The sequence below is a fragment of the Uloborus diversus genome, chromosome 4, assembly GCF_026930045.1.
Source record: "Uloborus diversus isolate 005 chromosome 4, Udiv.v.3.1, whole genome shotgun sequence".
NCBI classification, from domain to species: domain Eukaryota; kingdom Metazoa; phylum Arthropoda; class Arachnida; order Araneae; family Uloboridae; genus Uloborus; species Uloborus diversus.
This window is the reverse complement of record NC_072734.1, coordinates 148,488,754-148,503,489: the sequence shown is the minus strand read 5'-3', so window position 1 is coordinate 148,503,489 and position 14,736 is coordinate 148,488,754. Positions and strand designations below refer to the sequence as shown.

At 32.1% G+C, this 14,736-nt stretch overlaps 1 protein-coding gene across 2 annotated transcripts in view; it reads right to left on the bottom strand.

Moving 5' to 3' along the window:
• The window catches only part of LOC129221264 (putative sodium-dependent multivitamin transporter), a 43,806-nt gene that overhangs the window by 9,492 nt on the left and 19,578 nt on the right, over positions 1-14,736 (bottom strand). For both annotated transcript variants that reach the window (XR_008580491.1, XM_054855719.1), the window contains exons 3-8: positions 13,445-13,792; positions 10,445-10,510; positions 9,144-9,263; positions 7,791-7,945; positions 6,384-6,524; positions 4,396-4,531 (exon numbers count right to left, since the gene is read on the bottom strand). Coding sequence is in view for 1 of the 2 variants with exons in the window: in XM_054855719.1 (XP_054711694.1) it covers positions 4,396-4,531; positions 6,384-6,524; positions 7,791-7,945; positions 9,144-9,263; positions 10,445-10,510; positions 13,445-13,786 (960 nt within the window). In the remaining variant the exon portion in view is untranslated. The remainder of the gene's footprint in view (positions 1-4,395; positions 4,532-6,383; positions 6,525-7,790; positions 7,946-9,143; positions 9,264-10,444; positions 10,511-13,444; positions 13,793-14,736) is intronic.

The following is a 14,736-nucleotide window of genomic DNA, read 5'->3' as shown; positions in this document are numbered from 1 at the left end:
GAAATCTATTTTTGAAAGGTTCGTTCTTGCTACATTTTTTATTTATCGTTTGATAAATTCAGTTTTTTTTTTTTTTAATCATTACCTTATTTTCTAAATAATGGTTTTGAAATAAATTCTATTCTACTAAATGTACTACAAGTGCGTTATAAATAATGCTAGGAGAGTTTTTTTTTCCCTCCCTGGAGTATGACTTTTTTTTTCTCCTGGACAATATTATTTTCCTTGCAATTTGCTTGTTACGTAAGCCCAGGATTATAATCAAGGTAAATAATGTTATTTTTCTATTTCAACCTCTGAATTCGACTACATACTATGAGTAGAATTTTTCTTTTCGTTTCTTTAACATAGAAATGTTGTCCAGAAGAATTACAGCAAAAATATGTTACATACCCATTTGTGAACTTCAAAGTTTTAGTAAGAACAACAGACAGATCATATTAACAAAATACTCAAAGAATCCAACAAGACAAATCATATTAACAAAATACTCAAAAAATCCAACAAAATGGCAGATTAAAAATTCCTTTTTTTAAATCTATAATAATTGATCTTATTCCTAGAACTGGAGAAAGACATGAGAACCTGCAGAAAAACTTTAAAATGATGTTCCTCGATTATTTAAATAATTACATTTACTTAAAGAATGTTTTTTTACACCTTTAAGTATGCGTAATTTAGTACTACAAATTAAGTTTGTGGAATGTTGATGTAAAATTTTTAGATAATTTAAGTGAATCGTAAAACCGTACAACTTTGGACAACTTTATATGTGTATTTTTTTTCATATTTTCATCATTATTTGCTAAAAAAGGTTGTGCATTTAACCAAGGGCGTCCAAATGGGGGGGCGGGGGCTCAAGCCTCCCCTTTGAAAATAGAACTTACTTGCTTTTAGTACTTTTTCTTTGTGAAAATGTAAAATCATTTCTTCTTCAGCAATTTTTGAATAAGTTATTATAAATGTCAAATTTTAATAACTCTCTTCTGTACTGAAATTGGTTTCTATGGGGAAAATATATTGGTAAACCATGAGGAAAATATCCGAGCCTCCCCCCCCTAGAAATTTTGCATATGAGCGCCCTTGCATTTAACCATACACTACCATACATTTCAGCTGTAGTGTGACGCTTCGAAAAAATTCTAAATTACACACAAAGGGAGGGGGAATTTTTTGTATATCGGGATAAAGTTTGCACATGCGGGTGACAACTTTAGACCGCCTCATATTTTCCTTGATATGCACCGCTAAACCACTCCGGTCTAAAGTTACAATGCATAAATCGTTCTGTTCCAATCCCGTACACTGCAAAAATTGTAAAAAAAAAAAATGTACTTACTTTTTCCGATTTATAAATTGCTTTATACTTTTTGAGTCAATTTCAGGTTCTCTTAAATAAAATCAATTGTGAAAAATAATATGGTTTATTCAGATACATAAATATGAACGTTAGATAGTATGAAAAGCAATTAATAGGTACCTACTGATGGATTTTATTATTTTATTTTACAAGGGCATCTTTGATTATATTTTTTTATAAGGAATTGATACAAATTTTGTCTCAATTGTGTAGGTTTCTTCGTTGTTGCAATAATCTTTTTGTTTCTTTTTTTTATTTTAATGACATCGGGGGAATGAGGCCAACACCAATATTTAAACTGTTTTGTTTTCCTTGTTGAAATTTGGTTGTTCCTATTTCGTGGATCACCTTTTCCATTAAATCAGGCGAATAGTTGAGGTAAGGATGGTCGCCTATCTTCTTTCTTTTCCCTGGATTCATGTTTAAAACTAAAGAAAACCCGAAAACTAAAAAAGCTGCTCAAGACAACACAAAATATTGACAAACGATAGTAAAAATGGGTGGTCTAAAGTTGCCTCTCGAATTCCCGGATTTTATTTACTTCGAAACGGCAGATAAACAAAACAACATCAGGATTCGCCGATATAGATAGATCATCTTAAATATCTATATAATAAAGTAATAAACTAACCTCCGGAAAGTTCAATCGGCAAATATAGGTTTCGAATGAGACTTTGAAAGTTGAAGCAAAAATTTCAGAAAACCTCCCAACACAAATGAATGTTGACACGAGAATGATAACACTGGAGCTTGGGGTAAACAACATGAACTTCTCTGTACAACACTTGCGAACCTACTGATTTTTTTTAAAACTGTAGTTTTACTCTAACGACCACTACATGGCACATACTACCAGATTCCTTCAATAGTCTAAAGTTGCAACCCTGGTCTAATGTTGTACGGTTTTACGGTACTTGAGAAACGAATGAGGACACGCCAAAAGAGTGACTTTCTGGGGGTTCAAAAATTTTTTTGGGGAGAAATAAATGAGTTATTGTTTTAATAAGAATGGAATAACATCGCAAAAAATATTTCCAACTATTAAAAAAAAGAAAAAAAATCTAGGTCAAACAATCCTTGTGTTCGGCTCCTGGGACATAATATTATTAGGATTTCGGAGAATCACCCAACTGCGTGTTTGAAATTTCAGGTTCAAAAAATTGTCGGGCCCTCAAACCTCTCCCCTCACGAACAGTACAAAGGCATTCTAAAACAGCGCTTTTGAAACTACAATTTCGGAAAAATTCCGGGAAGAGACTATCAGAAAACTCCTCCATTCTATTTCGAAATCCTTTCAGAATCCTATTTCAAAACATTTCCGGAGGAGGGCCTCCAAATCTCTTTTCCCCAAACACCATCAAAGATCGTCTGAAACTGAGTTTTTAGAACTACAATTTTGAAAATTTTCCGATAGAGATCCTAACTTTTAACCTAGTTTCAATTTCGAAAAAATACGAGCGAGGGCTTTCAAACCCCCCCCCCCCCTCTCCCACCACACACACAAACACACTAGCTTAAAGATTGTCCAAAATGGCGTTTATAAAACTACAATTTCGGAAACTACCTGGAGGAGAAATTCCCGAGCTCCCTATGTCTGTGAGAATATTACACTTATGATTTGGTTTATGTTGCTAACATTTCAGCCTTGCAATGACAACGTCTTAAACCAGAAGCTGAAATCTTTCTCGCTCTCTCTCTCTGTGTTAAAATTCGTTAAAAATTGACGTACCACCAAACTCATACACTCCCCTAGTTTTGACTTTGCGACCTGCATTCATTTTATTGCTCTTTTTCCTACCATTTTCAAAAAAACCCTTAAACTTGAAAGATTGTGTACATGGGGCGGGGGGGGGGGGTAGATTTATCCCTGAGATGAGGGCCGATTTTGTGTAAACGCCCGGGCCGTTTTAACAGTTCAGTCCGGCCCTGCTGTTAGCTGAAATTATAAGTCTGGTGTTTCAATTATATTTTAAAAAATGATAATGTATATTGTTATTGATTGTGGGGCAAAGGGAAATAGTTAAGATGACTAATATTTTTCAAAATGAGCTAGATGAAAATTTGTTTTGAAAATTACTGTACATAACAAAAGGTCAAAGTATTTTATAATAAAATTGACATAGACATTTTTGTTTTCATTTTTGGCAGTACATTTGTACATTAAAAAAATAAGAAATTTTCACTTTTTACGGGGCAAAGAGAAAAATAAACTATTATTCTTAAGAAATATTCTCTATTTCTGGTTATAACAGACATTTTTCATCAAATGACATAGTAAAGCTACTAATAAATAAATAAATGACTTAATGTATGCAAAAAATAAATAAATAATTGAATCAAGAATAAAGAATTGAAGGAATGTAAATGAATAAATGAATTAATGTGTACTTAAGTGATTTAGCAGATGAATGAATAATGAAACTAAATAATCTTTTTTACTTGACAGACCGTACAAAACATTTAAAATCTAACATGAGTAATATTAACTAAATAAAATTGCCCTAGACATCAGTAGTCTCAGACAATACTTAATAAATACTGTAGTTACAAGAAAATATTTTTGATAAGTCACAAATACTGCAATATGTGCGTCAAATTTTGAAAATTACATTATTATATACTTGGGTCTTTAGAGCCATTTATTGGCTTTCTAAAATCATCTATGTGTTTAAGAACATGATCCAAATTATGCTAGATAGATGGCGCTGCAAGCTGAAAATATTTTGTCATTTCACTTTGCCCCGCTTTTCATTTTACCCCTAAATAGTTCACTTGTATTTGACAGTTAATGTAATGATTTTTGTAAAACTTTAAAACTTAGGGGATATATGTTTCATAAAGGTCGTTAAAGGGGGAGGGGAGTTCATAAAGATCAATATAGTTGCAGATGCAGAATCCTGCAAGATTATGTTGAGAAATATTAACTAATCATATGAAATAAACAATGTTGAGTCATGTAGCTCCTGAACAACGGCATATTGTTTGATTAAAAATTGTCGATTTCCCTCTATTATCTATTCTAATAAATAACTTACCTGATCTGGAGCAGAGATGGGCTTTTCTGGAGACGTCATAGGGTCACAATTGGAGAAAAAGGCATAGATTACAATACCAGATAGACAATTTAGTAAGTAAAATGAGCACCATAGTGGAAGACTTATTATAAGAGCCCTAAAAATAAAATGATTATAATAGAATGAAAGAGAAATACTTCAAATTGAAATAAGTACTTAAATAGCGCACCTCAAAATGTTCCTTGCACACTTGTTAAATATGGCAATTTATGCTGGAAAATCCCTTCTCGTAAAACTCGACACTAAGAGTATTTCATAATTCCACCTACATACCAATTCCAGCCGAGGACTGCAGTTCCTATGCCGGGCTGATGAGTGCTAATAAGCAAGAAACTGCAGTCCTCGGCTGGAATGACTGAGCTGGCGGTGTATTTCATGTATTTCTGCTTAGCCCTGGCTGTAGGGCGGTAACTTACTGAAAATACTATGCCTTGTCTTCAATCTTCGAGTTGAACCGAACCATTGCTTCGGTCACTCGTCTGCTCAGTGTTAATTTTATATTAGCTACCAGTTTGTTTGGCACTCTTGGCTTTATTAAAAGGTTTCGTACCTTTAGCTCAGTCACTTCCTATGCCTGGCGGATGAGTGATAATAAGCACAAAACTGCAGTCCTCGGCAGTTGGAATAACTGAGTTGGCAGTGTATTTCATGTAAAATGGTTATGGGAAGGAGAAAATGCTTTTTTCCCCTCTCTCTCAAAATAAATAAATAAATAAAATGAACACGTTAGGTTCAATTTCGTCTATTTGTTTTAAAACAAATACATATTTTTCTTAAAGGGTATTGTTTTAGTTTTCAGGGCAAGAATAGAGTTCAATTTTCTGCCACTTAGTGGCATTGATTTCAAGCTCATTTTATTGAAAAAAGAAAGGAACAGATATTGGATTATCATAACTATTACTGTTTGGGAGATTCCAAGAAATGTTTATCGTAATTAATATTTGGATTATGCTTATAGTAGTTGATTTGCTTTACCATTTTCATCCGTTTTATCGAAGTTCAATATCAATTACCAATGTGTTTATTTTTGGTAAGTTTATTTTACTTCATAGATGATTTAGAGTTTATCGGTCACAGGATCCAATCTTAACTATGTTTCAGAGAATTGTTGCGAGTCCCCAAACTCTTTCGGAATTTCGTCTTGAAACATATAATCCTAAAAATCGTTAGTATGAAATGTCTCTTAGTTGTTGCTTAACTCATGTGAAGCTTAATATTCAACTGTTTCAAAAAGTTTTTGGAGATTTAATAATTTTAATGGTTTAAAGTAAAAATGCGCTTATTTTATTTATTATTTTTCCTTTTACAAGATGTTCATGCTAGGTATAATTTTTTCTTAGAATTTTGATTTCTCGTTTGAAATATTACGTATCACTCATTTATTTTTAATTTAATGAATTTCCATATTTTATCTCCTTAACTAAAGCTTTAACGTCCATTTCTATGTCGAACAATTTCCAACTTAAATGTTTTTGTTATATTACTTCCAAAAGAAATATAGATTGAACATCCTTTAGTACTGATTGCGAATGAACAAAAAAGCCATTATAATATTTTGATCGTAGGTTATGCCTTTTCGTAGTTTATGCCTTTTGATCGTAGTTTATGCCTTTTAAAATAAACGGCTTTCGGAAAATGCTTAAAAATAAGGGCTTTATAATGTCAATTTAAATTTGCGTATTGTGTGATCTTTTTAATTAAAATACGAACTAATTATTATTCTTTTTTTTGTTTCTGGTTGTGGGTTAAAGAATAAATCATCATTTTTTATCGAGGTACATGAGGATTCTATAAAATGTAGCATAATAGTTAATTGAAAAAACAAATGAGAAACAGGACATTTACTGATGAAGTTAACTATAGAGAGTCTATACTAGCGACGACAAAAATAAAATCTATTTATTCAGAATTATAGTACTTATACTCACATTTCTTCAGAGACGACTTACTTTCTGGACCTTGAAACGTTTCTTACAGTCAATAATCTTTGCACTTGCACTTGATTTGCTCCATATGTTACCATGGGTGCCATTATACTTGATATTATCATGTTCCACATTGTGTAACGTGCAGTAGGATCGAATTCCCATCTGAAAATAGTCAAGATAACAACATTTTAAGTGGTTTTGCTCATTTTTACATAATTATGTTTCCAGATATTTCTGGCTTAAATTTTAAATAACCTGACCAAAGAAAATCAGTTATCTATATAAAGAGTGTTCCTGTTTAAACTGCAAGACCTTTTTTTCGCAATCTTTAATCATAGATGCAAACTTCCAAGGACAAAAATGTTCAAAATCAAATTCAGGTTTAAAATATTGAAAGTTTGAAACTGAAAAAAAAAAAGACTCAAAAATTACATAATTTGACTATTTTGCGAACCCTAGGTCCCCTAACTTATATTTAGGTTAATAATATCCATTGAATAATAATTTTGATTTTGGCTCGAGCGATTATCGCTGACTTATGAAACAAAGCTACCACTACTTAACAATCGCCATGAATAACACCTTTTAGGTGGAGATAATTATATGTGCATAAAGTGTGTCTTTTCAAGTTGTGCGAGTTTCTGTTGTGTTTTTTTTTTTTTTTTTTTCGCCTTTCGCAGCATAACATTAGCATTTTTTTTTTTTTTTTGAAGAGAAATTAAAAATAAAAATTCGATCTTTTTTTTTTACTTCGACAATCTTTTATTCTTCTGAAAGGGTAATAAGTTCAAATCGTATCTTTTCCATGGTCCTTTAAAACTTTAAACTAGAATATATCCTGGAGTTTTGGTGTCACAAATGTAAAGTTTTTTCTGCTAGTAATATTGCCCAGTGGAGATTATTTCTCTAAACATAAGTTAGGGGAACTAGAGCCAATACTAAAAGGTAAATTTTGTATTTTTTTTCTCATTTCTGTTTTGTGTTAAACTTTCAATATCTTAACTCTGCATCTGATTTTGAACATTTTTGCAATCGGAAGTATGCATCTAGGACAAACGGTTGCGAAAATTGCGGTCTTGCAGGATAAACGGGAACACCCTGCATATAATATGTATGTGTCACTCGCGAAAAATGTACAACTAATGTTTTTTAAGTGTATTTTGTTAGGCAAACACGGAGTTGTTTTGATGAAATACAGTTGATAAACTAATCTTGATCACATTTTATTAGGATTAATAAATTATTTGCTCTTAGTTTTGCAATATTTCAGGTGAAAAAAAAGTTTAAATAAACGTTTAACAAAACAACAGATACAGGAATTCTGTAATCAATGTGAGCTATACATAACTGAAATCCTATTGCAATTCTTCGGAATGCATGTTTATATTTTCATTTACCTTTATGATCACAACAAATAAACATCCTTACCCTGGAACAACAAGTCTTCCTCCCTTTTTCGCAATTTCAAACACCTTCCTAATCCCTCCAACATCAATACAACCTATGGTTATGCTTCCAAAAATACCCACGAACATAAGAATACCTTGAAAAGCATCGGTCCACAAAACCGCTTTCATACCGCCCTGAAATAAGATAATTTGCATTTAACACACATCCTATTAACACGTTCCTTTATAATAATATACGTATACATGATTTCCGAGGTGCCATGCCGTACTGAAACAAAACAAATGACTCTAATTCGCCATTCATTAATTACGTAAGAGTCTCGAGGGGGAGGGGGTGGGAAAAATCTCTACATACCCTAATTTGGGGGGGGGGCTTCAAACGCATTCTTACGTAATATTTTCCAATTCGATATTTTACAGTTGAAATCGCGTGGTCAAGTGGTTTGACAGGGATTATATTTAATTTGCATCTGGAAGGTAAAAACGTATTAAGATGAGCTGTTTTTTATTTGTTTTACAAAGAATGAATTGTGTAAAATATAATAAAAGAATCGCACTATGGATCGCATGTTTTATATCGTATCATATACAGAAGAAATATCAAAAAAACATTCTGTCCAGATTCCAACTTTTTGGAAAATATTTCTTAGCACAAAAAAGTTTATTTTAATAATAGTGAATTTAATTTCGATTCCAGTTATATAAAATTCGTTATTTTATTATTTAAAAACGAAATGGAATCTTACGTAAGAATAGAGGGGACGGTTTGAAAAATCTTACGAACCCTTACATTGAGGGAGAGGGGTCAAAAATTGCCAAACTCATCCTTACGTAATTAATAAATGGCCCCTATGTACAAAGTACGTTAGTAATCACACTTTAACCAAAGAAAAAAAAATCGCGAAGTATCCATGTTTTAAAAGAACATTTTAAAGAAAACTAAAGTCAAACCATGTTTTAGAAAAACTAAAATCATACCCCAAAGAGACAAATACTAATTTAAAGTCATTGCAGAAGTAACAAAAGTTATTATTCCAAATTCCTTTGAAATATGTGCCATGATGTTCATGGCAGGAAATGTGATAATCTCTAAACATTCTGTCAGGACATTACTGAAAACATAGTCTTTCAGTAAATATTTTGTATTTAGAGTTTTCTAAAAGCCAATGAGAAATGTGTTTCTTTTCGATTTGGAGATGGTAAAAAACTTTCAGTAGTGAAAGGAATGTTTCTGTGCTGGACAAGCTGGTAAATAATATCTTATCAATAGCCAAAAATCCAAAGCAGAAAATAAAGTTATTGCTGGACTTTTATTGAATATCATTTACTTTTTGTGCATTTTCTGCTAATGATATAATTACTTATTTCTCACCAAAGCACAATAAAATGTACAGACTGCTCCAATCAAGATGACAGACATAAATGTAGATACGTTGGTCACTGCACTCAATGCTAACGACGGTGCATAAAGAGCAACGGGAACATAAAGTACCTACAAAAAGGAGTTAAAAAATTGCTTGTATTTAATAAATATGTAGAGGAATGAAAACAAATTTCCGATTTTTCATTTTGGGGCAAAGTGAAACGGTTGAGATCACTTACTAATTTCAAAATGAAAAAAACGGAAATTTGTTTAATTACGATACATAACGAAAGAACATTGTATTTTAGAATAAAACTTGCGTCGAAACAGTATTTTTTATTTTTGGCAGTAAATTTGAGTCTTAAAAATGGGGCAAAGTGAAAAATAACATATTTTTCTAAAGAATTCTCAATTTGGTTAAAAAACATGTTTCTGATCGAAAGAATCAGTAAATAAAAGGTCGAATGAATAAATGAAAAGATAATGAAAAAAAAACCCTTACAAATAATTAAATGAAATCAATTGATATATAAAGAAAAATAAATAAGGGAGTAAAAGAATGAATGAATAGGAAAAAAAGTATAAATGAATAAATAAGTGAATTACTAAATGAAGGAATGTAAATGGATTAATTAATAAATGAACACGTAAGTGATTTAGATTAAATGATTGAGTGAGTAAACGAAACAAACTATTTCACTTTGCCCCGGATGTACTTGACTAATTGCACAATTTATTTAAAATACAAATTAGCTTACCATTAACTAAATTAATACTGTGATGAATATTACGAGGTCTCAATTGATATTTCAAATGATCGTAGCAATAACTTTATCATTTTATCGTAAGAAAACTTTTTTTTGACTTACAACAAAATATTGCAAAAATGAGTTTCATTTTTTAAAAATTGCCTGTATTACCAAATGCTTTAATCTTCGGAGGTATTTTTTTTCTGACTGGAATAGGCTACATATGGTACTACATGGTTAAAATAATATCAGCTAGGTGGAGCTAAAAGCAGAGTAAATATTTCACCATTTCACTTTGCCCCATGTTCCCCTACTAACATATCATTATAAAAGTAATATCTTTTAGTGAAATAGTTTTTAATTACCTTTTTCAAACAAATTTTACATATTCATACAAAGCAAAAGTAATAAAATAACACTTAAATTTATAAAATGAAGAAAACTTTCTGTTGTTGAAACTCCGATTTAAATAAAATCGTCAATCGTGTTTTTTTTTTTTTTTTTTTTTTGCACACTTTAAATCTAGTATAAATATCGAAATAAAATATTTTACAAACTTACCATGTGTAGGACAAATGTTAATGAGCACAGTTTTCTAGCAACTCTTCCGAATCTTCTCTCGAGGTACTAAACAATGCAGAAGAGAAGGTGAGATAGTGGAGTTTTAATACTAATTTAAATCTTTAAGTTACATTTTCAATTGCTCATGATTGCTGAAGAAACCAACAATCCTTTCCTGTGAGACAACACATATTTCATATAACTCTTGACATTTTTACCTGGCTCCGAATAAAATATTTTTTCTGGAAAACCACACTTTTCTGGTCAAAGTTATTAATTAATATAACTAATATTTAATTTATAGGGCTAAGAGTTAATGTTAATAATTGAGTGTTCGCTTAATACAGGTGAAATAAGCATAGATTATAATTGATGCAGTGAGAAGCAAAGGGATGTAAATGGCAAAATTAAAAATTGGAAGATAACCAGTACACATGGTAGATAAACCTCCCCTTCCCCCCCCGCCTCCCCCCGGTTTGGGTTAAGAGATGGTACTAACAGCCCTGGTCGGTACTGTTATGCAGCATAACTTTGAAAACTTTTAAATGAGGCTCTGCCTAGGACCTTATCTTTAAACCTTTCTTTTCTCGGGGGAACATAAAAATCGGTCACGAAGTGATCGTTCTTATAGTACTAATAGCCCTGGTAGGTGCTGCGGCGAAAAAAAAAAAAAAATCAGTGAAAGACTTCCCAGGAAATTATTTTTAAAATCGCCTTTTACTCAAAACCTAAAAATTTCCTCTTACATCCTTTTGCTTCGCACTGTCTCAAATGAAGATATTATAATTCATGTTTTCTAACCAAATTTTCTGTCACAAATTGAATTTAATATCAAAATTCAATGCGAATATTACTAAATGAATATAGTTAATTTTTTAATTATAAATTCTACATCAGAAATTTTTTGTGACATTGAACTATTAGGATACTGTTGTTAATGTTAATGCCTTTGGTTGGCCAAGTTGGGGAGTTCCAAAGAGGTGGAACTAAACCGAGATGGATGGAACGTCAAGTTAGCGGCCTCATGCGTCACTGGGCATTAAAATAATCAAGTCAAAGTGAAGTCAAATTTTTAATGTTTTCACATTTTTAATACATAAATATCTTCAATAAGTGCAATAAATCTAAGATAAATCAGGGGTGCCATTCCCCGAAAAAGGATGGCACATTAACCTCAACTACTATATGTAGCAGCTCCCAAGAACGATAGTCCACACAATAAGATTTAAAAGTCTGTAAAATCATCCTTCCCCATGTATTTAAGCTGTGACATAATCCACCCCCGCTCGTGGAGACTCCTTAATGAATTAAATAATTTTAAATCTATCGCATTAATTTATATATTTTTGAATACATTCTGTTGATTACTCGCTGAAAAATCTACTTTTTATGAATGCTTAAAAACAGGTAATTTTGGTTGCAAAATCTTTTGAATCAAAATTTAAATTCGGGTTGAAACCAAGTAAAATATTTCTCCCTCACAATACACAATATGAAAACACCAAATAAATTATTGTATAATACTTTATTCCTGCAGATTCGAAGAGGACAACACAGAGAACGTTACTTTGTAAGTTTAATTGGAAAGCCTTATAAGTTGACCAATAATCTTTCGATTTGGATACAGTTACTCAATGAATAAACATCATGACACTTGAGGGATTCAACCTACTTTTCTAAGGTTATCAATAGGAAAACATGACATTAAACAAGGATATTTTTCTTTTTGAATTCGTCCACTGCAAGCATTAAGCTTTTTAGAAGAATTAGCATTTTTTGCAACTGCACCATGAAGAAGAAACATATACCTTAAAATAAGATTAGGAGTTTTGGACAAAACTATTTTGTAATACTTATTGCTATAAATTTGCCCGTTGATAATCAAATGCCTGCTGGAAACGCTTTATCATCAATTAAGCTCTCTCATGACGATATAATCGCAATCTAGCAATTTTTTACTGTCTTACATCAAAAAATGTCCTTAATAGACTGCATTGCCTTATTCTGCTTCCTCACTTGTTCAGAATTTTCGTGGAGAAAAATTGGTAAATTGAAATCCATTTTACTTTTCTTTTAATGAGCAGTTGATTGTTGGATACTTATCATGTGGTTTAAGCTTTGAGAGCGAGACTTAAAAATCACTGGAAAACAATATACGAAAATTACAAGATAGGCAAATATAATTTGAAAGTTAGACAATACATGTCTGATGGTTGATTGTAAGACAAGTAAAAGTTTAGACACTAAGAGTAATAAAAGTTAAATATATGAGACTATTTTTAACTAAAGGAAATTGACAAAACTTTTTTTTTTTTTTTAATGACTAAACGAGATAAACAAGATAAATAAATATTTTTGTGCTGAAAAGTAAAGTAAGAAATAACAACGTCAAAAAGCACAAATTGCGGATTACTGCAGACACGTGTTTCGGCGTTACAAGGAACGCCTTTTTCAATGCAAAAGGTAATGAGCTTTTGGATGAAAAGACATCCGACAAAATCTTAGTCTATCTGGAACTCTGTCTGTCTGTCTGGATATCTGTGACGCGTATAGCGCCTAGACTGTTCGGCCGATTTTCATGAAATTTGGCACAAAGTTAGTTTGTAGCATGGGGGTGTGCACCTCGAAGTAAATTTTCGGAAATTCGATTTTGTTCTTTTTCTATTCCAATAAAAAAAAAAAATTACTGAGCAAATTATCACAACGTGGAATAGTAAATTACGGAATTATCATAACGTGGAACCGTATCATAAGCAAGCCATTTAACATAGCAAATTGGCGAGAAATTCATCGTCCATTTTTTGTAAATATACAGGCGAACCAAAGGACCTTTTAATTTTCTACTACGGGCAAAGCCGTGCGGATACCACTAGTAAACCTATAATGAACCAATAGGAATGCAAACAACGTTGTTAGTTCTTACTTTAGTGACTAAACCGCTTAAGAAAATCTTTAACAACATAGTGGAACAGAAATGACGGACATTTCTGGCTTTTATACCTCATATGCTGTTGTGGCTTGCATTTGGAAGTACACTGGCAAGAAGATATATGACGTCAATACTAAACCAATACAAAAACCAACTGTTTTGAAAGCTACGTGAGTCCCGAATAGATAGATGTCAGTCGGAATTCCAATGACTGTGGCAGCTGACATGAAAGTGGCCATTAATGAGAATGAAACCGGGAAAATGGACATGTTCTTTCCCGCCAAAAGAAAGTCATCTGTTGTTTTCTGCTTTTTTCCAAAGAAGTGGAAGAACACGCCAATTCCTGCAGAAATTATGAGCATCAGGGATAAAATGACCCAATCTGTCACTCCAAGAACTTGATCTGTTGCCATCTTTGTCTGAAAAAAAAAGCCTTTTATTATCGTTCAGAAAGTGAAAAAAAAAAATACTGTTGATGAATTCTAATAAAATGAAATCTCTACATTCCCATTGACACTTTCAAGAGAAAACTTTAAAGAAATAAAACTTGTTTTTAACGAATTATTTGCAAAGTTAAACCTTTATAACTTTTGGCTTTTCAAATCAAAGAGTCAAACTATCTTCTTCAAATTAAGAATTCAATGAATGAAAATAATGCTAGGTGTTACTCTATTATGAACACCTTTTTTTTACTGACGCATACTAATATTTTGAATGATAACTAACCAAAAAATCCGACTGCATTTGAAAATTTAAGTACTAAACTTAGTTATTATTCGTGTTATTGCTACGATATTTTGCATGTAGTTCTTCCGTAGTCCTGGCTTAGGGCGGTTACTTATTGCGAAATACCCAAGCTTTGCCTTCAATTCACGAAACGAACTGCACCATGATGCGGACACCCGCTGGTAAAATAGATTTGCTCTAGCTACACTCCAGTGGCAGATCCAGAAATTTTTGTAATGGGGATCAATTCTCAAAGGCCAGCTATAGCTCCTACGTAAAAAGTATCAATTAAGCCCCTCAAAGGTGATGGAGTACCCCCCTCCCCCACAAAAGAGATCAAAACCTTTTATAATATTCCCTTCTCCTCTAATTTTTTCCAATGGCATAGCCGTGTGGGAAAAAATGTGCAATTCTATGTAGATCCGGTGGTTCAGTGATAGGTTCAAGTTATCACGACTCGAAGTGAACTTAACATGTTTATTGAAGACTATGTACATATTTACATATTGGTGATTAAACCAAATCATTTATCCTAAACAGCGAATTACTCGCTTCCACGGAGCTTGCGCTTCGTGTTTCGAAATCTATTTCCTCTCTTCCACTGTCAGAGTTGCCACTAAATTTTTCCATAATCAAC